The sequence below is a fragment of the Populus alba genome, chromosome 14 (genome assembly GCF_005239225.2).
Source record: "Populus alba chromosome 14, ASM523922v2, whole genome shotgun sequence".
In the NCBI taxonomy this organism is placed as follows: Eukaryota; Viridiplantae; Streptophyta; class Magnoliopsida; order Malpighiales; family Salicaceae; genus Populus; species Populus alba.
The window spans coordinates 6,311,128-6,336,391 of NC_133297.1; the positions used below are offsets into that span (position 1 = coordinate 6,311,128).

General features: G+C 34.7%; 3 protein-coding genes and 1 pseudogene across 4 annotated transcripts; 2 read left to right on the forward strand and 2 right to left on the reverse strand.

The window, feature by feature from the left end:
- Window positions 1-1,460: 1,460 nt before the first annotated feature.
- LOC118041684 (K(+) efflux antiporter 2, chloroplastic) lies at window positions 1,461-11,893 on the reverse strand. Of its 2 annotated transcripts, none has more exons than XM_035049158.2 (21): window positions 11,760-11,893; window positions 9,755-11,394; window positions 9,193-9,364; window positions 9,012-9,102; window positions 8,567-8,703; window positions 8,416-8,475; window positions 8,180-8,299; window positions 7,686-7,754; window positions 7,271-7,336; window positions 5,991-6,080; window positions 5,712-5,816; window positions 5,476-5,604; window positions 4,929-5,138; window positions 4,449-4,598; window positions 3,291-3,344; window positions 3,126-3,184; window positions 2,609-2,675; window positions 2,360-2,536; window positions 2,206-2,262; window positions 1,747-1,821; window positions 1,461-1,625 (listed from the first exon to the last, which is right to left on the reverse strand). In XM_035049158.2, exons 2-21 carry the CDS (start codon window positions 11,389-11,391, stop codon window positions 1,503-1,505), a joined length of 3,648 nt encoding a protein of 1,215 aa, XP_034905049.1. In that variant the 5' UTR covers window positions 11,392-11,394; window positions 11,760-11,893; the 3' UTR covers window positions 1,461-1,502. The 2 variants fall into 2 exon arrangements, with proteins under 2 accessions (XP_034905049.1, XP_034905048.1); XM_035049157.2 differs by having other exon boundaries at window positions 11,563-11,822.
- A 4,372-nt stretch (window positions 11,894-16,265) lies between these two features.
- On the reverse strand, window positions 16,266-18,436 carry LOC118041683 (LIM domain-containing protein PLIM2b). The gene is made up of 5 exons (XM_035049156.2): window positions 17,825-18,436; window positions 17,370-17,469; window positions 17,223-17,248; window positions 16,936-17,025; window positions 16,266-16,710 (listed from the first exon to the last, which is right to left on the reverse strand). Exons 1-5 carry the CDS (start codon window positions 17,957-17,959, stop codon window positions 16,441-16,443), a joined length of 621 nt encoding a protein of 206 aa, XP_034905047.1. The 5' UTR covers window positions 17,960-18,436; the 3' UTR covers window positions 16,266-16,440.
- A 1,825-nt stretch (window positions 18,437-20,261) lies between these two features.
- On the forward strand, window positions 20,262-24,844 carry LOC118041682 (acetyl-coenzyme A carboxylase carboxyl transferase subunit alpha, chloroplastic). Its single transcript, XM_035049155.2, has 10 exons — window positions 20,262-20,716; window positions 20,831-20,905; window positions 21,234-21,341; window positions 21,414-21,574; window positions 21,795-21,909; window positions 22,001-22,155; window positions 22,683-22,734; window positions 22,813-22,881; window positions 23,012-23,089; window positions 23,479-24,844. The coding sequence occupies exons 1-10, from the start codon at window positions 20,372-20,374 to the stop codon at window positions 24,490-24,492; spliced, it is 2,172 nt and encodes a 723-aa protein (XP_034905046.1). The 5' UTR covers window positions 20,262-20,371; the 3' UTR covers window positions 24,493-24,844.
- Window positions 24,687-25,070, forward strand: LOC140954535 (uncharacterized; annotated as a pseudogene).
- Window positions 25,071-25,264: the final 194 nt, after the last annotated feature.

Consider the following 25,264-nt stretch of genomic DNA (forward strand, 5'->3'; position numbering starts at 1 on the left):
ATGAGAAGGAGCTTTTCTCGCGGATGTAACCCTTTCCCTATTGGTCGAGCTATAAAAACGGGTTCGCCAGGACCTACTAGTGATAGAAAGACGGATAATGTTTAATGAGGGTTGGAGACAGGTTTCGAGTAGCCCAATTCAGTTGTCACTTTGGTGGTAAATCTATTGCTTAAGCGGTTCTGAAAGCAGCTCGTCCGTAGTCCAGAGGTGGGTCTCGACTGACTTTCCTTTAAGAAGGTTCCTTTTTTTATAGCCTTCTTCCATACAGCCATCGGAATATCTGCTTACCAGGGCAGATGCCCCTTTCTTCTTTTAAGCAAGGTTTTGGAGGTTGAGCAGACTGGCTTGTGCTGAAGATTGTTGACAGTGGGATTCGAGCCCACGCCCTTCCCGACTAGAATCTTTGTCTGCCTCTTTGCACCAACTCGGCCACCTCAAAATGGAATTCTCCGGGAGTGAATAATAGATAAAGAAGAAGAAACAGTAGTATAGAGGCATTTTATTTACCGCCTTTAGTTTGTCTTTCTAGTAGTGATGATATACAATCCCCATTCTCTAGCCACTATTATCAGCAAATGAACGATTTATTTTTTTTTATTTATTTACATGGATGTTCGGGCTTATGCGCACCACGACTAATCTCACGACTCACTGAACATCCTGCAAACCCAGTGAGCATGTAAGGCACCGCGGGGATGACAGGCGTGCACGGTGAGATTTGAACTCAGGATACAGAGAAAGAGAACAAGTCTCTTCAACTGCCGGGCCAAGACCTCAAGTACACAAATAAACGATAAACAATTTTTACTTGTACAAGTAGTTGTACTCGGTAAATTTTAGCTTGTACACTCAAATTGCCGGACATGAATTTTATCAAACTTCATCACTTGAACATTTATGAAGATAAATATCCTCTTCGAATGTTCGGACTTTCAAGTCTGGAAATCTTTAGTGGAAAATCTCAGATATCAAGTTTTATGATATGCCACTTTGGGTACAATTTAATGCCATTTTTAGCATAACAGAATCTATTGAAAAAACAATTTATTATGAAAAATGAGAAGACACGCCACTGGATAGTAGAAGCACTTGACTTGAGCACAGTTTGTGTAGCAGTTGCAGAGATTCATTTTTAAGGCGCGAATCCTTTTCTATTAATGGAGCTGCATGGCTGGAAGATTTAAACCCATCCTTAATAGCAACAGATATGAAGTTATTACACTGCTGGAAGTTCCTGTTAGATTCCGAGGTCTCAGTTCCTTTATACTGTCTTGTTCGAGTAACCAAAAAGAGATCAGACTATTACACGATACTTCAGGACATGTTTTTTGTGAGGGGATATGTCCATCCTTTGATCAATGTTACGTGTGCTATTGTCTCTCCTTTCAGTGTATTTCTGTACAATTTATGCTAGTGTAGCATGCAAAGTGCTATACATTTCTCCTGAATATTTATTCCCCCCCCCCTTTTTTTTTCTTTACCTGGTTCACATGGCGCAATTTTCATATTGCTAATGTTCCTTCACTGAATTGGTTTTCATCTGAAGAATCCAAGGACTGCGTTTTGGGTTTAGTCATGACACGAGAAAATCCATACCCAAGAGAACTTCCACTACTTTCACATAGCTGCAAAGGAACGTAAACTATTTCAACGAAAATGGGGTTTTAAATTCTAACTGATGAATTGTGCAGATGACTGGAATTTAAGAAGATGAAAAAAAACAAAGAAAGAAACAGCGTTGATTACCTCAGTAAGCTCAGACAAGTGGCGGGTTCTAAATTCGTTGATGGTGGCTGCAATCTCTGACATGGGCAGCTTAGCCTAAATGGAAGAGGAAAACCCAAATGAAAAGGGAACCATAAGAATGTTAACGGAGAGCTGTGGCCAAACGAGTACAGCTATATGTTCATCTCGATGCCAGAATTGCTTTGTTATATTGTTGACTTGCAGCCTAATACAAACCAATTTTTGTTGCACTTGGCCAACTAAAGCAATCAGATTCTCGTTTCGGATGTTTCAATATATAACTCATATGAATGGAAATTAAAATAAAGCCAATCCAACAGACTCGTTTGGACTGCATAAATGGCATTTTAGCTCCAGATGGTTTTGACATAGAAAAAACATAGAATTTCCAGTGGTGCAGCACTTCAAGATAACTGTGACAAGAACAAGTGACATGCAACTCAAGAAGCAAGCTGTTACCTGTGCAAGAACAGCAGCAGCCAACTGTAGACTTGGTTCCAACGTTTCGGGGACAACCTGTAAGAATTAGTTGTTAACAGGGTGTGATTAAGTTGTTTTATAAATCAAAGGAAACTCAATAAAAAGCTGTATCAGAAGTTCTATAGAATATTACAGCTGAAGCCCCAGCCTTCTCCAAATTAAGGCCATGATCAACATCATGAGCACGGACAAATGTCTTCACATTGGGAAAGTACTTGCTCAGAGCCCAGACAGTTCTATAATTTGCACCAGGTGTATCTAGAGTTATTGCTGCAGCACATGCTCTTTCAGCACCGATTTTATGGAGCACCTAACCACACAATACAAAACACATCAAATGTTGAAACACCACATAAGTAGCCCATGATGCATTTAGCTTTACCTCTCGACTACCAGCATCTCCAAAATACACAGGAAGATCCAGGGCACGGCCTGCTGCCACTCTATCACTGAAAAAAGTAAACTTTTAACAACCAAGACACTTGCAACATCTGACCACTCATAGTCAAAAAAAAAAATATCCAAACAATAATATGATCATATCCTGGCATAAACAAAGTAATAAGAAAGGGAATATATTTCCATTCTTTTCTGAGCAGCAATCATTGACATGATTTTGCAGCATACCAAGAAACGCATGAACCACTGTAGCTGATATCTAAATCCAAGTAGCAAAATGGTAGCTAAGACCAACTTTTTAATTTCTATTGAAGCCTTTGATAAAGATATGCTGTTTAGAAAGAAACCAAGTGACAATTTGTAGGTGGAAAGAAAAAACAGAAATTCTTGTAGACAAAAATACTACTTCAATAGGGTGAATAGGCAATGAACCAAAAACACAAACATTCTGAGATAACATCAGAACATTTGTGGGCAGTCTTTCTCAATCTTTGGCTTACCTCCTCACATCAAGAGCAACAAATGGAATTAATCGTTCTGAGAGAAGCTGCGCTATAATCTGGCAAACCAAATGAATGTCATGATCATGTACATTAAGAACTAGAAAACTTCAGAATACTAGCCACTTTAATGAACACGAAAAATCAAATAAGATATGTATCAACCTGGCCAACACGTCCAAATCCACAGATAATAATATGATCCTGCAAATCATCTGTCTGTAAACAAAATCAAACCAAGAGAAAGATTAAGCATTTAAGTACTCTGTATAGTTGTCAAGCAAACCTATCATCACAAACATCTAATCTTACACAGCTGAGAAAAATATAACTATTGGGTGGTTGCTACTTCCTGAATAAAGGGGACGATGGTGCCGGAAAATGATGTTTAAAAGAACTTAATATGCAACAAGAAGAAAAAAACCTGGGGCGCCAATGAACTATAAAGAATAAAAGTTTTCCTTGTTATATGGGATGCAGCTATTTGTTTCCTAATGGTTATGGAGATAAATGAATGACCTGATTTTGCAGTAGCATTTACATCATGACAAATGCAGTCTCACCAGCATAAAAATGACGTCATACAAATATGATCAAGAGAATGAAATTACAGCGAAAAACAAACCACAATTTTGCCACTTACAATTATTATTATAAAACTCAGAGAGTACAAAATTCCAGGCACTTCAAAGCATATCATAGTTAGAAGACCTAATCTAAAGCTCGGTCGTGGGTAAGGCAGGTTGACCCATCTGGTCAGCGGGTCAACCCAAGCTTTGACTTTCAAAAAAAAGAGCCTGAAACAATTTCGTTTTTGTAATATAAAAAAAGACCAGGTTTTTTACTTGGACCGGGCCAGGCCCTAGATTGGTGGGTCACCAAGTTGACCCGCCAAGCCACGTCTTATAACTAGGCTTTGAAGGCAAAACAAACAGATTCTGATCTGGATATGCATGGGAAAATGGATGTTTTGAAAGCACATCTACAAAATTCATGCACTGCATTGCGCAATTGAGAGGTTGCTTATTTTCACTATTCATTGCCCCTCCCATAAGTGGCAATAATGAAAACATATTTTCTCAGGGACGAATCACTCAAGTAGCATCATATTTGTCAAATGATAAGGATGCTTCAGTAGTTTATATGAAACCTCCCATGTTTCACAATTCATCATATCTATCTAGTTGTAACCCAGTCACCATGCAACAAAGTATCAAGTTCAGAAAACTACATAGCAAGGTTTGAACTTCGACCCAGTTATCACAAAGGGCTAAAACTGACTTTCACAATATTAGCTATCAATTCATATGCTAGTGACCTTACCTCGCTCTCAACTGGTAACAAACTACGAACATCATGCTGCTCAAAGCGAGAGGCTATTAACTGGCCGCCAGCAGCTAGCCATGGTGTCATGGCCATTGAGATCCCCACCACAAGAAACAATAAAGATGATAACTGAGGAGACATTATACCCTGCAGATGACAATAATTAGGCAACCCTTGTACAGGGAACAAGCTATTTATTATCAATATTACTTTCAGTTTAATTAGTGAAAATTATCCAGTCCTGATATTTTCCTTATCAAATATCATGACTGAGATATTTTCCATATCTCAATATCTTTTTGAAATGTAACAAAGACATTTTGAAACAACAACAAATACACAGAAGATATTAAACACATAGGCCAACCAATTAGTGGACTTTGTATAAAACACTACAATACCTTGTTGAATTACTGCCGACAAACACATTAAAAATTTATGCAACATGGAAAAAATGTAATAATTAGGAAAGGATACCTGATTAACAGCTTCACCAAATGCAACAAATGCGAATTCTCCACCCGGAGCAAGAAGAAGACCAACCCTTATTGCAGATATAATTGAAACGCCAAAAACCCTGCCAACTAAAGCAACCAACACGGTCTTGCCACCAATTAAAAGTCCTAATGATCCCATAATGACAGGAAAATTTGAAACCAGAAGTTTAGGGTCAATAGACATTCCAACCTGAGAGCACAAAAGGACAGATGTTAACAGGTAATGATTGAGGGTCAACTTAGTTGCACCATCAAAGTAGCAAAATCATGCAAGTTCAACGATTAACATATCATCAGTCTAATAACAGAAGCAATGCTATACGTTGTATAAAAATACAGCAAAAAAAATTGTTCGAAGAACGGACTGTCAGAGTTGGCCTGTTCTTCCAGTACAAAGAAGAAGATTTCACATGTAATCCTTTTTTGTTATGAAAGGCCAACAATTGACTTATAAAAGAATTAAAACGAGAACTACAAGTAGTAAAAAGATAGATCTTAAACAAGACTACATTTTTTAAAACACCTACCGTCATGAAAAAAAGACCCAATAGAAGCCCACGATATGGGGCAATATCTGATTCAACCTGCAAGGAAAATTCAGTTTCCGCAAGAAGCAAACCAGCCAGAAAAGCCCCCAACGCCATGGAAAGTCCAGCCTGTTCTAGGAAAAGATAATAGCACAAATTCATTAACAACAGTGACAGTAATAACAATAAGATTAAATAAAACATGTTCCAGCAATCTCTAAGAAGCATTTCCATACCCTGGCTGTAAGGAGACTGGTCCCCAGAATAACAAGAAGTGTATTGGCTGAGAATATCTCTGCATTTTGATTTTCTGCAATTTGTTTATAAATTGGTCGAAGCAGCTACAAAAATCACAGAAAGGGAATATCAGCACACTGTTCAGATGACACCACTCATTGCCACCTTGTGTAAAAAGAATTCCCAAAAATTCCAATCAAGACCGTAGAATTGGAAAGTTTAGGGTATAACTTGCATCAAAAGGAGAAATGCCATAATCTAGAAAATATAAGACTTACCAATCTTCCACCAGCAATTATCGCAGTGATGGCAACTGCTGCCTTGACAGCAGCCATCCCAAGAGCTTCAGCAATTGCTTGAAAACCAACCTGGAAAGAAGCAGATCATATCACTTAAATACCAACATAGGCGGCAATGCCAGCAGGAATGACAATATCAGAAAAAGCAATTTAAATTATCAATACTTTATTTGCATTCTACAAGAAATAGAAGATATAGAAGATAGATTTTGCATTTTTTATGGTTGATCTTTCAATAGCAGATGCTATTGAAAGAAAAGGAACACACTAAAAAGTGCATCCAGAACTCCAGATCCTGCCTTTATTATCTCCAAAGTATCCTGTATGACTCGCATACTGACAAAACATCACAATAACAAACTTTTTATTCATTGAGCAACTCACTAGTATCCAAGTGGAATTATGAACAGGCATGCTGCATTTGGCTTCCTTTCTGTTTTTCTGTAAATCTTAAGAGACCTATTTTATGTTTCTTACTAAGTCATTGTAAAATGGGCACATAAAGCTCGAAATTTTGCTTCATGTGATATTGATGCTTGTACTTTCGCATATAATAGCAAGGAACACTTTTCTGCTTCTTCTCTCGCAGTGTTACCCCTGTTTTTTTGGTAGGTGTTATTGTTTCTCAGCAAACAAGGTATCTTAAACAAGTGTTTTACTAGCAGGTGGCAGGGCTAAAGAGTCATATTGTCTTGTAGTTTCTATTTCTCAGACTCTGATTTCACATTAGAAGATGCCTTATCCACCTTGTCATGATTGTAATATCTCTTCCATCAAATGAAACCTTGTTTTATCAATAAAACTCATTCTTGTTTTCCACGGAATTCAGAGAGTTTCAGCAATTTGTTAGCAGTCATCAAACAGTGTAGTTTATTATGATTTATCATATGCATTGCATTGGGATCATTGTAATATCTGTACCTGCTACAAATTTTAAAGTATTTAACTAAGTTTCTTTGCAACATGGATAATTCCATTGGATCATTCTATAGTCATTTATCAATAAATAAATAGAAAAATTGACTCCATTTGGGATACGGACTGATATGCAGCACAGCATTTGTGTCACTTCAAACAATCAATTAACTGAATTAATGCTTAGCTTCCAATTGAATGTAAGGAAGGTTGCTCATTATAAGTCATTGATTATGACCCATAAAATAGCAGAAACATTTGCAAGTTCTTTGACTTTCAAAGCAAAACAAAATCAAAAGCTCACCACCATATCAACATATAAACAAACAAGTATTGAAATTTACCCCTCCTTTGGATGAATTTGGTGAAATAAGGGGTATGAGTATTAGCAACACCACAACAGCCAAATCCTGAAAAGAATAAATAAGATCAAAGATTCCACTGCAACAGCATGACTACATAACATGAACATTGATTAAAAGAGATCTCAAAGAAATTACATGTAGAAATTTCTACCCCACAAAAGATTGGGAAATTTTTACATGATTACAGGCATAATTTTTACTATAACGCACGGCAGTAGAATTATAGTTTCATCTTGAATATTATTATGAGACAGATGCATATGATATTCATACAAGAAAGTGAAAGCATAAGGAACCAATCCTATGGCATAACATGGTCATCAAGAAAAATAAAAAAATGCCACTAATAAGACAAAATCTTTTTTCTTTTCTTTTTTGGGAACTGTGGAGCAACCTGGAATAGTAGGACAGAGAAAGTAGCACGTCCATGACGTGATGTGCTCTCACCTCGCTCTTGCAACACCTGCAAATTAAGACCGCCATTTATCAGTTCTCTTGTCCATCAAAATAAGTATTTGGAGATTTCACAGACAGGCCCATGGAAGAATTGACCCCTGATCAGAAGCTCATTTTCAGTTAGAGGAGTCTGGCACAATTACAAGCGTGCAATTATAATATTGACAGATTACATCCAAAACATGACTTGAATAAGCAACGAAAATGTTAGATATGCAATCAAAATGCTGATATTTTAGATGTTCAAATATGCAATTGGTGTTAGTTTAAATTTACCACTTTGCTGGGTGCCTAACAACCTTGTGGACACTAGAGGCTAAAATATTTTGGTCTAGGAAGCTTGTAGTTGATCAGGAAAATTATATTTCCAGAAATGAGGGAGTCTTAGTTTGAGAAAGCTGAAATGCTTGAATTTAAAGAAAATTCTGCTACCTGTAGAACAACAGCAGTGGAAGATAGTGCCAGGCCATTTCCAATGACAATTGAAGCAGGACCAGGCAGCCCAGAAACAAAATGTGCGACCAAGCCAACAACCACTGCTGTCACCAAGACCTGCATCATGCACATTGAAAATGGAAGATAACAAACATATAAATAGAAAGCTTTGAGCAAAGATGGATTGAGCAAATGAAAAATAAAGGGGGGGGGGGTGGTTGGTTTCCAAGTACCTGAGCGGAGCCTAATCCAAAAACATATTTCTTCATGGAACTGAGCCTTTCAACAGAGAGCTATAAAAGACAGAAGACTGCTTTAGCATCAATCTTTTAAATTAGGATGAATCTTAAATTCAAGCCACATAATCTAGATGTACGGCTCCACCTCAAGGCCAATATTGAATAGCAAGAAAACAACTCCAAATTCAGCAATCGCCTTTGTACCATGCACGTGACGGATGATAGAGAGACCATAAGGGCCAATCAAGATGCCAGCAGCCAGGTATCCAAGGACAGGACTGCCTGGAATTGCAGATCAGAAGACAATCAGTGAAACAAGATCATACAAATTTCCAATTTCGTTTTGGAAAACAACAAGCTGACATAAATATAGATAATGGTCAAATGGAGAACTGGCAAACAAAAAAAATCAATAAACTATTATATGGACTAATTTCAGGAAAGTATAATTGATTATATGGTAGGAAAAAATTCCTAACAGAAGTACTAAGGAAATAATAATAAAAAAGGAGTTAGAAATTTCACATTGGAACACTAGAAGCAAGTATAAAGGTACAAACTTATTTTTATACTAAATATATTGATGTCACCTCCAGGAATTTTCTGAAATATAGGCACAAAAATAACACTAGCAAGCAGCAACCACAAAACATCAAAGAGAGATGCTTCCTCTTCATTCATCTGTCAAAACAAGGAACCAGGTTAGGAAGTCATGCATACATGCTTGACTTCAGATCCAAAGCAGGAGTGCAGGGTAGTATGAACTTATGCCTCTTGATGAGGAAGCATTGCAATTAGTTTTTTGACTCTCTTCGGGAGTTTTTGAATATGTTGAATCAGAGGCTTTGCATTTGATGAAACTTCTTCAATGCTAGTCGTGACAATATCTGATTGTTGAAGCACCTGAGTACTCCTCTCCACTCGATTAGAGTAGAAGGCAAATCTGTGCACAGTTCAGTACGCTGTGATAAAAAGAAGGCAACTTCTACACTACATGTAAGAGTCTATTAACAGAAGCAGATAGTGAGACATGAACCTATTGAAATAGCCTTCAGAAACCTCTAGATCATCATAACCAAGATGTAGTTTATTTCTCTATTGGAAGTTGCAATAAAGCAATATGCAATAGATACCAAGAAAGGCCTTGATAAGGAATCAAATTTTCATGACATTTTGTGATTACCTCTGCTGATGCACCTTTACGATCTCATTTTATTTATAACCTGAAAATATTTTTTAGTATCTTACATTCATTGGAACAGGTTACATGTGTCTTAAAGGAGGACTATTAACAGTGATGAAAATAAAATTAAAGAGCAACAGTAATACATACCCTGTTCCAAACAGCAATAGGCCAAGAACAAGTTGCGGCAATTGCTTTCTTGCAGACTCCATGAGGCCCTGAAAAACCGATGCTGCTGTCACCTCTGTCTCGTCTCCACTGAAAGAGAAGAAGGATGCAGAAAAGAAACGAGAAGATTTCATCAACAATGCCTTGGGAGCGCTGAGAGGTGAAGATGAACTCTCCCAGGTCAAGTCCTTCTGTATTTCCTGCTTTTTTGTTTGATCGCCACTTTTTGACTTTTCAGCTTCTGCTTCAGTATCTTTATTAGAGTCCAAGCTCAATTTTCCATTCTCATGGTCACTAGAATCATCGGATAGATATAGCTCTTCAGAACTCTGGCTAGTTTTATCAGATAGTCTATCTATTGAAGGCTCGCCAACTAAAACATCACCATTTACAGTCATGTCTCTTTCTTTCTCAACATCAGAAGCACTTCCTCCACCCATCTTCCGCTCCTCGATTACAGCCTCATCACCAGATACATACCCCCGGGCTGTTTCCTGGATATCAACACGAGAACTAGCGAGAGATTTCTCTGCTTTTTTTAATGCAATCTCTGCATCATTCACTCGTTGAGTAGCCTCAAGTTCAAAGGCAACAGCTTGCTCAGCTAGAAGCATAATGTTTGCAACATCCTCCTCTGCTTTCAAAGCATTCATTTGTGCTTTCTCAGCTTTCTCATTCAACACGCCTACTTCATTTTGCAATGCTTCCTTTTTACTTTGCAAGCGCCTCAACTCTGCTTCACAATTTGCCAAATTTGCCTGGCAATCCCTGATATCATTCTGAGCAGCCAAAATTGCCTCATAATCTTCTTTACCATCATTTTCCGCATCACTCTCTCCAGAACCCTCCAATGAATCAACCCTTTCTTTCATAGCTTTTATTGACTCCACTACCACCTTAAGCCTTGCCTCAGCCAAAGAAAGAGCCATTATTGCCTTTTGAGCAGCTTCTTTAGCAACACCCTCCTCGTTCACAATATCCTGAATCATATCAAGTGTTGAGTTAACATCATTCCAAGCACTTGCAGCCTCATCTTGCAAAGCTATTGCAGTTTCTGATATACTCTGCGCCTTTTCCTCAAACATCGTACTATTAAGCTGTGCAACTTCCAAATCCCTCGTCGCTTTGTGTAACAATTCCTTCAACTCATCCAAATTCAGCGCCTCCACCACCACCCCAGTCTCCACTTCTTTTTCTCCTCTTCCATCCTCCTCTCCAAAGCCACTATTAGACCCTGCTCTCAAGCTCTCATCATTACCCTCTCCATTTTCTACATTTCTACCATTCCCATCAATATATGCTAGCGAATCATTACCTTGACACCCCAACTTAACACTTCTCAATCCCTTAAATCCATCAATAAAATTGCAAAACAACAGATTACTTGAATACCCACCAACACGTAAATGACTATGAATTCCACGACCACCACCATATGCAAGAACACTCTTCTTTAATTTCTTTGAAGGTCTTTCTCTCGAAACAATCTTCAAATCAACATCATTATACCCATAACTTCTATATCTAAGTCTCGAATGTAACCCATTGGACACCCTATAATCAGTACCTTGTGTGCTGTAAAATGCATTTGTTTGCTGAAAATTACACGCGAACTCCATGCCCTATTGTAAAACAAACAATCAAACTCGCTTAAGCATTTAATCAAACACCTAGAATCAATCATTAAAAAAAAACAAGAAACCAATTAAGAGCAAAAAACCCTTGCATAAATAAAAGAGCAAAAACCCATTTGTGCATACAAATAAAAATGAAGAGAAAACGAAACTAACCGATCAAGAGGACTCTAAGCTATGAGAAAATCAATGGCGGAGTTTGTTAGGGTAGAAAATGAAACGACAACACTGCCTAATAAACATATCAACTTGTGCGTTTTTATTTATTTATTTAATCAAGTAAGGCAGAAAGGAGGGAGGGAGAGAGCTTGAAAGGAAATGTCAACAAATATTAATGTAGTAGTGGAGCTCACCTCTGAATTTTTATTTTCTTTTCTTTGTTTGGAAAGTGGGAAAATAAAAAGGAAAATTATTTGGTACGGGAAGGAAATTCAGTTATTGGTGGGTTATTTTTTAAAAAAAATTATGTTCAAGGACAAAGAAGCAAATGTTTTGTTTTTTATATATTTTTTATTTGAAATATATTTAAAAATTATATTATATTTAAAAAAATATTTTATAATAAAAAAATATCTAAAATATTAATTTAAAATAAAAAAATAATTTTTTTAAAACATGATAACATACAATAACAAATACTCCGACTAGAAATATATTAATTTGATTTTTTTATTATTTTTATATTAAATTAACGTATCAATTTTTTTGATATTTAAATAATTTAAAAAAATAAATATAATTCAAAAATATCATAGGAAAATCCCTAGAGAAAAAACAATATGATAAAAATTTAGAGAAAAATCAAAAAGTTTTAATTAGACAAGTATAAACAAGAGTTTAGGAAGTAAGTTATATAGAGTTTCAGACATGAAGAAGTAATTTATAATTGTATTCGAAACCAAGGGACTAAGAAAAAATCTGCACTCGTGTTTTTTCTTCCTTCTGTAACTCGGGGGGGTGAGAGACACGCTAAAAAGTCTTATTGTCTCAACTCTCAAGTATATCCTCGAGTGGGGTAGCATCCAGCAAGTCACGATTCAGGGGATGTTTACAGGTTGAATATGCTTTTCTAAATTTAAATTGTTTTTTTAATTTTTTTAAAATTATTTTAATATATTTACAGGTAAAATATATTTTTTAAAAATATATAACCTACACTTTCAAACATCATCTTAATAAACTTTAAAAAAATACATCTTTTTTATTATTATTAACATGAATATTTGAGTCAGTTTTTACATATCTCGACTAGTTTTATTAATTCTGAAAATAAATACATCTTAATATGCTTTAAGTGGGTGTTAGGAAGTATTTGGTAATGCGGTTCAATTATTGCAAAATTTTAATTTTTTTACTTAATATTATTTAATTTTTTTATTTTTAATGTATTAATACCAAAAATAAATTTAAAAAAAAATATTTTAATATATTTCTAAATTAAAAAAAATAATAAAAATAAACACCAATCACTATCACATCCACCCAATCATGTACTTCTTTTATTTTTATTTTTTAAAAATGCCCCTACAATTCCCTATATTTCAAGTTCCTCCTTGTCGTTAGTCTCTCTTTTTTTCCAGTCTTGTTAAGTAGCCGTTAACTATAAATCTAAAATCCAAGTATAAAATTTCAAATCAAACCTGAAATAAATAATTTTATTATTTCAGTGATTTCATCTAAAGTAAATTTTTAGATTTTTGAAAACCATTATAATATGGATATTATTATTTAATATTTTAGTTATAATCGTTTGATCCACTTACGTTATTGTATAAATCGATGGATTCTATGTTAGTTTTGATTTCGTTATCATTGATAGTAAAATGAAATGTTTCTGATGCAAATAGAACTGGGAAATCCATGTTTATGGATGTTAAATGGCTGGATTTATACACTGCCGTAAATTTTAGATGGTATTGTGATAAAAATTTAAGATCAAGAGATTTATTTTTTTATATAATTTTAAGTTTGAGCTTTATAATTGCTAATATTGATAGCAACTAAAGATTTATCTAGTTGTTAATTTCAGGATATGTAAGGATTAATTAAAATATACATAAGTTAACTTGAACACCTCGCGTGAATTAAAAAAAATCATTTAAGTTTTTATTCCTTAGTTTTACCGGATGATTTACTTTATTTTCTTGATAATGTTTTAGGTTTTCAACGTAAATATTGTGTTCATAGCAGTCCTGCAATATCTAGGGGCCGTTTATCTTATCTTTCCAATATGTGTTTTAGTTTTTCAATTTGTTTTTTTTTTGGACAGATTGAGGTCCTATTGGTATTGGTATTGGTATTGTGGTGAGGAGATATTATTTTTTAAATTATTTTATTATTATTTTGATGTGATAATATTAAAAATAAAAATTGTTAAATTAAAAATATTTTTTTAATATATTTTTTAAAAATTACAAAGTCCAACTTCCAATAAATATAACATTGAATGTTAAAATTAAGAAAAAAATTAAATTCATGAAACTAATATATAATTCAATATAAAAAAAATACAAAGCATAATTTTCAAAACAATTTAATATTTAAAATAAAATTAAAAAATAAAATAAAAAGATTAAGTTATTGAACGGTAAAATTAAAATTAAAAAAAAAAACATAAAATATTATTATAATAATATTTTACGGTTGTAGCTATAATGTTAATGAATTCTTTAATCTACATTAGTTGTTCTTTATCAATATACTTGTCACTGTTGCTTGTTAGTATTATACTGGATGTGGCTTGTCGGTGGGCGGAATTCTGAATTTTTTTCAACATTAAAAAATATTTGAGTGATGTCAGCATGTTTTAAAAAAAATATGAAAAACAAGTGGCTAAAGTCATATACTCGTATGGGTCCAATAATTTGATATGATTTAATTATATGATAAAAAAAAATAACAATAACCAAGTGATTTTTTTTCTAAAAAAGTGATCATGATTATATATACAAAAAAATTTACTTGAAAAAAAAATCACGAAGATCAATTCCACAGCTCAATGCTTAATGATGTATTTGAAGTAAAAAATTTAAAAGGGCTAAAAAATAGCCCGAGTTAGCATACCAAATCCATAACCTATGTTAAGATACTAAAATAATCCCATAGAAAAAAAAATATAAAAAACAATTATGAGATTCAATTCCAAACAATCTAGATAGAAGACAAAATTGAAAAAAAAAATAATTAATAAAAGGGTAATAAGAGACTCAGACAAGCCTACCAAACCCTACAAGTTAAATGATGCGACAGGATAACCAAATTGAAGGCAAAATAAAAAATTTTATAAAGCTCAATTATTAAATTAACTTAATGTTGAAGGATAAAAGCGAAAAATATTCAATCTTAAAAAAAAAAACATTGGAAAAAAACTTGAGTTAATATAGGCTACCCCGTCAAACTTGCAATCTAGGTTATAAAACCATAATAACTTAAAAGAAAAGTGAATAAAATCATGGAGATCGATTTCCAATGAATCAAATATTTAAGGATGTAGTCGAAAAGGGAAGGCAGTGTTAAAAAAAGGATATATAAAAAAATATTGATGTCAACATAAACTAACATTTTAAACTCGTGACTCGGATTATGTGATCAGGATAACCATGTCAAAAAAATTACAAAACTGAATTCCGAATCAATCCAATATCAAATGATAAAATTAAAAAAAAAATAGAGCAAACATAAAACACAAATTAAAAATCAAAATAGTGAGGATTAAATCTGAAACCAAGTAAAATGACATGAGATCTTTATTTTTTTAGCAAGCACGAATCCTAAAAGGGAAGGGCAAAAAAGAGATGAGAAGAGGAAAAAAAAGAGCCTTAATGTGCTCCCAACTCGTATATGTATCACACCACTTTTTTCTATGCCGCTTCCAATACTACCAAGGTGACCGCTGTTTGAACATCCTAGAAAGCTGCATGTATCGCCATAATACAATGACTAGCTTACACACACACCAACAAAAATTTACTGCTTGTCTACCCTTGCTAAATGTACTTGTTTTTTGTTTAATTTTGATGTTTTAAACCTTAATTGTTTTACATCAATATAATTTTGTTATATTTTTCCAAATCAAAGATCAATTGATTTTAGGAATTTTCTCTTAACATTGTGATAACCCTATATATACACACAATTGAAATAAATTATTAAGTCAAATCATAAATAAACGCAATGTGGCAAGAATTTTTTTTTTTAAAAAAAAAAAGTTGAATGACAAAAAGAAAAAAAGACATGAGCTCTTCCCTTGATCGCACAAATTAGTCCTTTGTTTTATATAAAAAAGAGAGACAAAACATATGTTCAAGCTTCAAATTTGATTTTTGAAAGTCCAATTCTTTTAAACTAATAAAATTAAATTTTGTTTCGCTAAGCTAAGCATCTATTAGATCATAGAACATTTTTCTAACAACATGAGATCCCTGTAAACAAGCATAAAAAAAAATCTCCAAGACTAATCACAAATCAATGCAACATTAAAAGACCAAATAAAAAAAAGGATCAAAATAAAAAAAATCTTAGGGGCAAAAGAAAGGGAATAACTGTAACTGTTGTTATCCACATTGATTTCTATAAGGGAGCACAATGAACCACTAACCCCTCTTAGTTTTTCTGATAATAATAATAATAATATTTGAAATCCAACATAATTCTGTTCTTCAATCTACATTTTCAAGGGAGCTAGGCGCTGGAGCTGGAATGTAAATTTGCATGGTAGAGAGTTGAAACTCTGGCATCCATATAAAACGCAAGCCATCTGAGCAAAGAGCTGAGATCAATAAATGTTGATACTGGTTCCTATGATTTGGGTTTTTCATTTGTATCCTGTTGCCAAGAATATTAAATTGCAAGAGGAGGAATTTGTAAGAACTAGTGCAATTCAATATCCTGTAGCAAGGCATCTGTAACATAGATAGTCAAATCCAAAAACAAACTTCGAACACAATCCGGCAATAATATTCAACAACATGAAAACTCAAAGCAGTCCTGGCAACTTGAAAAGATAGCAATGCAAGAAAACATGACGTGCTCTGTTTAAGATTGCTCTTCTGACTTTTCCTCCTCCGTAGCAGCTCCTTCCTCTGGGTTTGACCCGGCCAGTTCCGGAGGCGTGGAATTTGATCTCTTATGTGCAGCTGATGCAAGGACATGGCTGTAGGTTCCCTTTTCCATGAAGAGCTGGGCGAAGTGGACCTTGCAGTAGAGGACTCCATCAAGAGCAGCATAAGATGAGTGTGTGAGTGGACATCCACCATGAGCACACCTGAAGCACGTCTTGTGGTAACATTCTCCCTCCATGGTAACCTATGTCATCAATGGTTATGGCACTTGAGTGCTTATTCCAGATTATCATAGGCATGACTATTAAATAACAGAGACTTGAAAACATTTCTCAGATAGATCCATCTATAATAGAGAAGATGTACCTAAGAATATGTTCGTCATTTATCTGATAAATGTAGAGGTGTGAATAGCACACGGGTCTTTAGGACCTAATGGATTTATTTAAGTTCAGAGCTGAAAACAAACCTTCTCCAATGGGTACACTGTTTTGCCGCAAGTGGAGCATTTGTCTTGGGTTCCACAGAACACTGAAGATAGTTTGCTGGGGATCCTAGACTGTAAAAATACACAGAAATTATAGTGTTATTATAAGTCAAGGAAGAAAAAGATAAAATCTGAAAACTGGAAAGGATTTTGAAATATCCCAGAAAAATATCATTCATCAGGATGGTTTCCAAATGCCACCATAAATCAGTTGATGGGACATCCAAACACACCCTAAGCACTTAAAATGGAGATTATGAATATTGTACCAGGTCATGAGTCCTCTCGGGCTTCCCTGCAAGAAAATGTCGTCAAATTGTTAATGTATATGGGAAAATTTTTATCAAACAATGGCATCTCATCGAAACAGTACTGTAAGAGAATTGAATAAAGGACTCAAAAAATATATATATAACCTTTCTGAAAATTCCTGCTGAAATCTCCGCCCTCCTTGAAAAGTTGCTCAAAATGAGTCTTGCAGTAGAGGACTCCGTCCATGGATGAGTAGTTGCTCATCTGCCATGCGCAGAATTATTTTCAATTGTGGAATATCATTTGTCACAACTCCGAAGCCAAACAAAATTAAATTAAAAGTAACAAATTACTAATCCGTGAATTGGAAATTCCACCAATGTTGAATGTTAGCTTGCTTTTTTCCAAACCCAGCTGATCAATCTAGCTTGTAACACATGAACATTAATATAATATGTTTTATCTATGCTTTTAGCCTTGAAGGGGAACCCTTATTGCACAATTGTTTTCGATAAATATAAATTCCCATTTAAATAACACTAAGATTATAAAGAAAAAACTATAAAAAGAAGAACAAGAACAAGAAGCAGAGCATAAAGGAAGGGAGATGAAAACATACCACAAGAGTTCCTTTGCAATGGCTGCATTTGAAGCAGGATTTATGATAAGGCACCCCTTCAAGAGACATCATATCAACAAAATAAACAGTCTTATCACAAGCCTTGCACTTATCCAGGGTTCCCGTGAATGCCATTGTTCTTTCTTTTTATTCCTCTTTCCTTGTATCCTTCAAAATGATCCTGGAACTCGGGAAATAATCTGTGTTCAAGTTGTCTGAGAATCTAAGAGGTGTCCGAACAATGAAAAGCACCCTGGGGTTGTTCTTCGTTCCCTCCTCAGACACATGGAAATTAAACAAACAAGTCTTTCTCTTGTCAAAACAAAACTAATTTATACCAAGTTCGTCACAAATTCTTGGCTTCTCTTGTAATGGAGAAAATTGCTTTGGATCGACCTGTGTAAAGCGGACACGTGATTGGAGATCCCAAACATCTGTGAGATAAAAATGTTAATTATCTAATTGTGGCTGCAAACCTGTTGGATTGGAGTAAAAAAAGGTTTGGTGCTCTGACTTTTTCTGGAGAAAAATTGCAAAGGGGGCAAAATGGGGGGAAACAAAAATTTAATCATGAAAATGAAAAACCAACTGTTATTGCTATTCGACATGATGGCTGTTGATTTATTTTTCAAGTTAAGGATGAAGATGGACTTTTAAGGTGTGATATTTGTTTTTTTTAAAAAATTATTTTCAATACCAAAACAATATAATATAAAAAGATATTTTTAAACAAAAATAAAAATTTTAAATTTAAAAAAACACAATTACAAACACGTCACCCCCAGCTACCTCTAAAGATATACTATCAGTTGTCTGAAAAGGTACACACCAAACCAGACCAAGCTGTTTAAACGGTGGTGTGCCCATTATGCGAGATAGCAATAACAAATTCAAGCTTGTCAGAAGTTGCTGCTTGGGACTGTTCTCTTCACTTCAGATGTAAGGAATTATTTTATTTTATTTTTTTAATTTTCAATTTCAAAGAACCAGTAATTAGGTTGAGGTTTTAAGATATATATATACAGCGCCAGCAATAAAACCACCCACAGATCATCGGAGACAAAAATATTCATGTCAGTAACATGCAATGCCAACAGCAAATTGAGTGAAACATGAATTACAAATTGATATACAGGCATTAAATGCAGGCAAAAAGTACCGGATTCTTACAATTTCCATGATACACGGCGTCTCAGTTGACGATCCTTAACCGGAAAACGATAACATTTTCACTTCAAATCCTTATATTCGACAAGTTTTTTAAACACAAATGCACAGTCATTGAGCATATTTACCGTGATGAATGACGATACCATAGCAGAAGAAACATCATGAGCCACAGCAACAGAAGCACTTCGACGCATCCGTACTGAACAAGACAAGAAAACAAAAATAATTAAATCAAACATTAAGCACGCGTAATTATGGTTCAATCTATCCTAATTAATCCTTGCTTGCCCCCATATTAGTAATAATATTATTGCTATATTATTTGTACCGAAATATACATGTGGGTATTTCACTTTGAGTTTCAACTTTTTTGTTAAAATTTATTTTTTTAATATTTTGATGTATTGATATAAAAATAAATTTTAAAAATAAAAAATATTTTAATATATTTTCAATCAAAAAAACACTTTAAAAAACAATCGTTACTACACTTATAAACCTTCTTTTCATATAAAAGCTTATTTAATGTTTGTGTGGTAGATACTATGGTATAAAATGCTTTTAATTTAAAAAAAAATATTTTTTAATTTTTATAATAAAACATTTAAATAATAAAAAAAACACTAAAAAATATTAATTTAATTTTGTTTTAATTTTATTCCTAGAATATATAAGTTATTTTACCGGTTATTTTTAAAATACAAAAGTAACCCCTAACATAAAAGGTAAAAAAATATGTTTTAAAGATAATAATGTAAATTTGTACAATTAAAACTAAAATACTAGTCATGTCTCCAATTAATTTCCGTACACCAAAATTATAATAATACAATAACTATTTTACCCTTAAACATTTTGCTAAGAGTTATTTTTTAAAATGCAAGGAAGAAAAAAAATACCATTCCCGAACACGGTAAACTATATTTAGGTGTAAAGTATTTTCTCTTTCTCTTTTAGTTTCTTTTTAATAATTTATAATATAATTATAATGATTTAATAATAAATCAGGCTAATCACTACCGATAGACGGGGCCACTAGTTTTTGCAAAGGCGTCGTTAGTAGTACAATCCATGAATGGTGGGTCCCGATGATGGTAGTAGTTATCCACTTCATGTGATGACTTGTCCACCTTCTAGATTTTGCTTGCAGGTATTTAATCCAACCAGCGCGTGATTTAAAAACAGTCCAATCAGAGCGTGATATTAAAAACAGTCCAATCAGAGCGTGATATTAAAAACAGTCCAATCACCACTTTTTATCCATTTTTTCTCGTTTTCTTGCAAAACCCTGTTAATAATCTTCTTCTTTCTCCTCTTTACTTGTATTAAAAATTCACAACCAGTAACCGGCTTCACATTCTTTCTGTCTTGTCCAAAATGGCCACCACCTTATCTATATCAGCTGGAAATTGTGGCAAAGAGAGGCCATGTATTGAACTTGGTTCAAATGCTTCCATTGTCAAGGATGTTTTTGGTGAAAATTTGATTAGAAGTTGTAAATTTAGAAGGGGAAATGGATATAGGTGTAAAGGGGTTCGTGTCATTGCAAGAACTAAGAAATGGAAGAAGCATGAATACCCCTGGCCTGATAATATTGATCCAAGTATTACTAGCGGGCACTTGAGTTACTTGTCTCATTTCAAGCCTTTAACTGAGAAACCAAAACCAGTGACGCTTCCTTTCGAGAAGCCACTGATTGATCTTGAAAAGAGAATTGTTGAGGTCAGTTAGTTGTTTTTCTTTGTTATTATTGGTGTAATTCTATTGATAAGGCAATAGTTCCCCTTGAGCCCTTTTATTGTTTATTTGCTTTATAGCTCACTGTGTTTCTTGCAGGTACGTAGAATGGCTGATGAAACTGGCCTGGATTTCAGTAATCAAATTTTGGCTTTAGAAAACAAGTACCAGCAGGTAAATTTTGCTATAACCTATAACCATTTCAGTTTTTGCAGTCGAATCAAAATTTAGCATCAGTTTGCATTTTTGCGTTGAGCATTTGGATTAACTAGATATCCACAGGGATCCTTGACTTCATTTACTCTTGGCCCCTGCAACACATAATTCCTGCAACTTACATGGCATAATTCTGTTTATAATGTCTGCAAGTATCTGAACTAGTGAATTGTTGAAATAGGCCAGCATAGATAACCAACTCTAACATTGTTAGATAGGTATTATGTTAGTCTTATCTGTTATTTCTATTTGATATTCATGTTATTTCTCTCCACTTAAATTTCAGGCACTGAAAGATTTATACACGCACTTGACACCCATTCAGCGCCTGTCTATTGCGAGGCATCCCAACAGACCAACAGTTCTTGATAATATTTTCAATATCACTGAGAAGGTATGGCATTTCTTTAGTTTTTAGACTAATTTATGAAGTGTAATTTCTGATTTTTCTTTCTTCATTGTGTAGTGGGTGGAACTCCATGGAGATCGTGCAGGTTATGATGATCCAGCTATTGTGACTGGTATTGGAACCATTGATGGTAAAAGCTACATGTTCATAGGCCATCAAAAAGGTAGGAACACAAAGGAGAATATCGCTCGCAACTTTGCAATGCCAACTCCTCATGGGTATGTTCAAGAATGTTACAATAAATGAATAAAAGAAGCTATCAAATTGCAAGACATTTTAATTTTGCACAATTTTAGAAAATTCTGGCCAAGATAAAAATATCATTAATTCTTCTTGCAAGTCGCAAAGAATACTGAAATTGTCATCCGGAGCCTTGCATCTCTTGCATGTTTTTTCTGGTGAGGACTAGATTTATGCTTAAAGCATTGACATAAACAGCTATCGGAAGGCCTTGCGCATGATGAAATATGCTGATCACCATGGTTTCCCCATAATCACTTTTGTTGACACTCCTGGGGCCTTTGCTGATCTCAAATCTGAGGAACTTGGTCAGGTGTGTGCACACCTTTCCCTTACCTTGGAAGTAGCCTAGCATTCATGCGTCCATGCCATTATCATGAATGGATTGTTCTCTTCTGACTCAGGGTGAAGCAATAGCCCATAATCTGAGGACTATGTTTGGCCTGAAAGTGCCTATTGTATCGATTGTAACCGGTGAAGGTGGTTCTGGTGGAGCTCTTGCAATTGCTTGTTGCAATAAAATGCTTATGCTCGAGAACTCTGCTTTTTATGTTGCAAGGTGATATTAGTTCTTTCTTCTTCTTCTTCTTCTTCTTCTTCTTCTTCTTCTTCTTTCCTTATTTTTCTCTTTTCGAAATTGTACTATTTGTTAGTTGCAATCTAGGAAACTTTTAGAGTTCTCATTAGGGTTCCAAATTATAGAGGATAAACTCTCTATTCCTCGTTAATGAACTAATCAAGCTGCAAATAGGAAGACTGCTCTGCTTAAAGTATCCAGCTTCTGTTTAGGTACCTTCTTGGGATGTAAACTGATATTTCAAACTGTTGAAACTAGAAATTTAGAATGTTACAATTGCAATTGTAATGTTACTATTTGGTTTGTAACTAGAGTGTTACAATTGCACATATGAGAGCTTCATCATTTCACCTCTCACCATTAGCTCCCGTTATGGAGTCTCCTATATTCACAATGAATTCTCCTTTCACTGTTATTTTCGTTGTGGCTTTTAAACTCCTGGAATTCTGCAATGATTCCTTGATGTTTGAGTTGTTGCATCATTTCTGTGGTATTGTTTCTTTGATCAGTCCTGAAGCATGTGCTGCCATATTGTGGAAGTCTTCTCAAGCAGCTCCTAAGGTACTTTAATTGTTTAATCATTAGATTTACATGATGATTTGGCCATTTAATTAATCTCGATATGGTTAACTTTTCTAGGCAGCTGAGAAACTGAGGATCACAGCTCAAGAACATTACAAGCTGAAAATTGCTGATGGCATAATTCCTGTATGCAATCTGGTCCCATAACAATTTCTTCCTTTCTTTCACCACCAATGAATAACGATGGCATATATTCAACTCAGCAACTTTCTTCAGTTCAGCTTTTCACTGCTGATGTCATTGCTATCATTTACAGGAGCCTCTTGGGGGTGCCCATGTGGATCCTGCATGGACTTCCCAACAAATTAAGCTTGCAATCATCCAAACCATGGAGGTAAGTGATATCCTACAAGGACATCTACAACCCTTTTTGTAAGCAAACATCGTTTCAAAATTTTGCAGATCTATTCACTCAGGAGAAACATATTTTGTCCGTTTACTGTTCCCTTATTAAAATTCTATATGTTGCTACTGAAGTCATTCTCAGATTGCAACTTCTTGTCTTTTTGCCATTAGATAGAGCCCTGGGAAACTATATCGATATAGAAGCATTGTGCTTTTAAAATTTGCTATTTCAACTTCTTTCATGCCAGTAAAGCAGGATGCTTCCCCCTTTTTTTGGTTACTCTCCTTTATGATTTTGCACTCTACTTTTGTTACTTATTTGCTTTGTTGGTTTTCTAGTCATCCCCACTAATTAAAGCAATGCTAACATGTGTCTAGGAACTAACAAAAATGGATAAGGAAGAGTTGCTCCACCACCGGAAGCTCAAGTATCGGTATATTGGAGGTTTCCAAGAAGGCGTGCCGGTGGAACCAGAGAGAAAGCGCAACATGAAACTATCCGAGGTTAACAAGCCAATGACAGATGATATCGAGCTAGAGCTTGAAAACTTGAAGAAGAAGATTCTCGAATCCAATAGTGCAACGGATCCAATTTCAAGCCAAGCAATTGAGAAGCTCAAGCAAGACCTGGACCAGGAGATTACCAATGCTTTTATTTCAATGGGCTTACAAGAGAAGCTCGAATCAGTCAAATTGGAGTTATCTAAAGCCTCAAACGACCACCCTAACAAGCCCCCTAATCGCCACTTAAAGGAGAAGGTCGACCAAATCATGCAAGAATTCCAGCATAATCTGGCACGACCGGGAGCCTATCTTGGGTTGAAGCAGAAGCTTGAAAAGTTAAACATGGTTGGGAAGCTCATTGAGCGAAAAGAGAAAAGTGAGAAACTGAAAGCAGAGATAAACCAAAAGGTCCCAGATGAGTTAAAAGCAAAGATGAAACTTTTGAAGGATGCTCAAGAAAAGTTGTCAAAAGGCGAAGCAACAGACAAAGATTTGGCGGAGCAAACAGAGAGGGCTAAGCATGAGCTGGTTGAGTTTCTAAAGTCAGTTGGGTTGGAGATTGTAGGGGTAACTAAAAGAAATGTAGCACCTCCACCTCCTTCATTGCAAGAGAAAATAACAAAGGTGAATAAAGAGATAGCTGAAGAAATTGAAAGAGTGATAAATGTTGCAGGTCTTGGTGACAAAGTTGAGGAACTGAAGTCAGAAATAGCAAGAGGGTCGAGTTCCGAAAAAATAGAAAAAATGCAAGCAGAGATCAAGAAGGAAATCCTTGCTGCTTTGGATGCCATGACCTGCAAAGAAAAGTTAGAGAACCTGAGAGTGGAGTTGGCATCCACCTCAGGAAAAGCTGAAGACAAGATTGTGGCCGAAAATGGCAGATTGTGAAATACATGTTACTTTATACATCAGTTGGTATAATAGTTTTGGATCCTGCATCTAGAGACATGAGGGTGTATTCGAGCAACTATTTTCAGCATTTTCCTTTTTCTCTCCTGGGCTGCTTGACATCTGTTGAACTCCATGATGGGACAAGATGTAAAGTCTCTGCATTGTATTCCTGTAATCCTAGTGAATGATTTTATCTTGTTGTGTTTGACGAAGGTGATGGAGGAAATTTGTGGTTCCATAGAGCAAATCGAGCTGTTTGTTTTCGCAGTTGAAACTGTGTTTCAATTTTTTTGCTTGGTATTAAATTTATTTTAATAATGTTAAAAATATATATATTTTTTTATTTCCAGTTCTGTCATGTCATAAAGGAGCAGATATACTTTAAATTTATTTTAATAATGTTAAAGATATATTTTTTTTTTATTTCCAGTTCTGTCATGTCATAAAGGAGCAGATATAAGCTTATCAGATATGACAAGATTGGCACAGCTGATTGATTTTCTTTTCTTCTTGATAGACAAGTGGATTTGTTGGTGTACCTACAAGATTTGTCTATTAAAAGGTGTTTGGTTTGAGGGGGGGGGGTTTCGATATTATTTTTAAAAAAACTTACATAAAAAGTATATATTTTTAACTTTCGAGGTGTGATTTATATTTTAATAAATTGTATCTTTTAAAAGAAAATTATTATATCTTCAAGTCAATCACATACTTACTGATTCTTTGATTTCGTTTATTTAGGAAATTGTGTATGCGTTTTGATAACACA

Excerpts from the sequence above, each read along its gene's own strand:
- LOC118041682 (XM_035049155.2), top strand. The coding sequence starts at position 20,372 with ATGGCCACCACCTTATCTATATCAGCTGGAAATTGTGGCAAAGAGAGG. Across the intron at positions 20,906-21,233 it reads TAGAAAACAAGTACCAGCAG|GCACTGAAAGATTTATACAC; the intron begins GTAAATTTTGCT and ends CTTAAATTTCAG. Across the intron at positions 21,575-21,794 it reads GCAATGCCAACTCCTCATGG|CTATCGGAAGGCCTTGCGCA; the intron begins GTATGTTCAAGA and ends TGACATAAACAG.
- LOC118041684 (XM_035049158.2), bottom strand. The coding sequence starts at position 11,391 with ATGGAGTTCGCGTGTAATTTTCAGCAAACAAATGCATTTTACAGCACA. Across the intron at positions 9,103-9,192 it reads CAATGCTTCCTCATCAAGAG|ATGAATGAAGAGGAAGCATC; the intron begins GCATAAGTTCAT and ends TTGTTTTGACAG. Across the intron at positions 2,263-2,359 it reads AGAAGGCTGGGGCTTCAGCT|GTTGTCCCCGAAACGTTGGA; the intron begins GTAATATTCTAT and ends TAATTCTTACAG.
- LOC118041683 (XM_035049156.2), bottom strand. The coding sequence starts at position 17,959 with ATGGCATTCACGGGAACCCTGGATAAGTGCAAGGCTTGTGATAAGACT. Across the intron at positions 17,249-17,369 it reads CAGCAGGAATTTTCAGAAAG|GGAAGCCCGAGAGGACTCAT; the intron begins GTTATATATATA and ends ATTTTCTTGCAG. Across the intron at positions 17,026-17,222 it reads CCGAGAGGACTCATGACCTG|TCTAGGATCCCCAGCAAACT; the intron begins GTACAATATTCA and ends GTATTTTTACAG.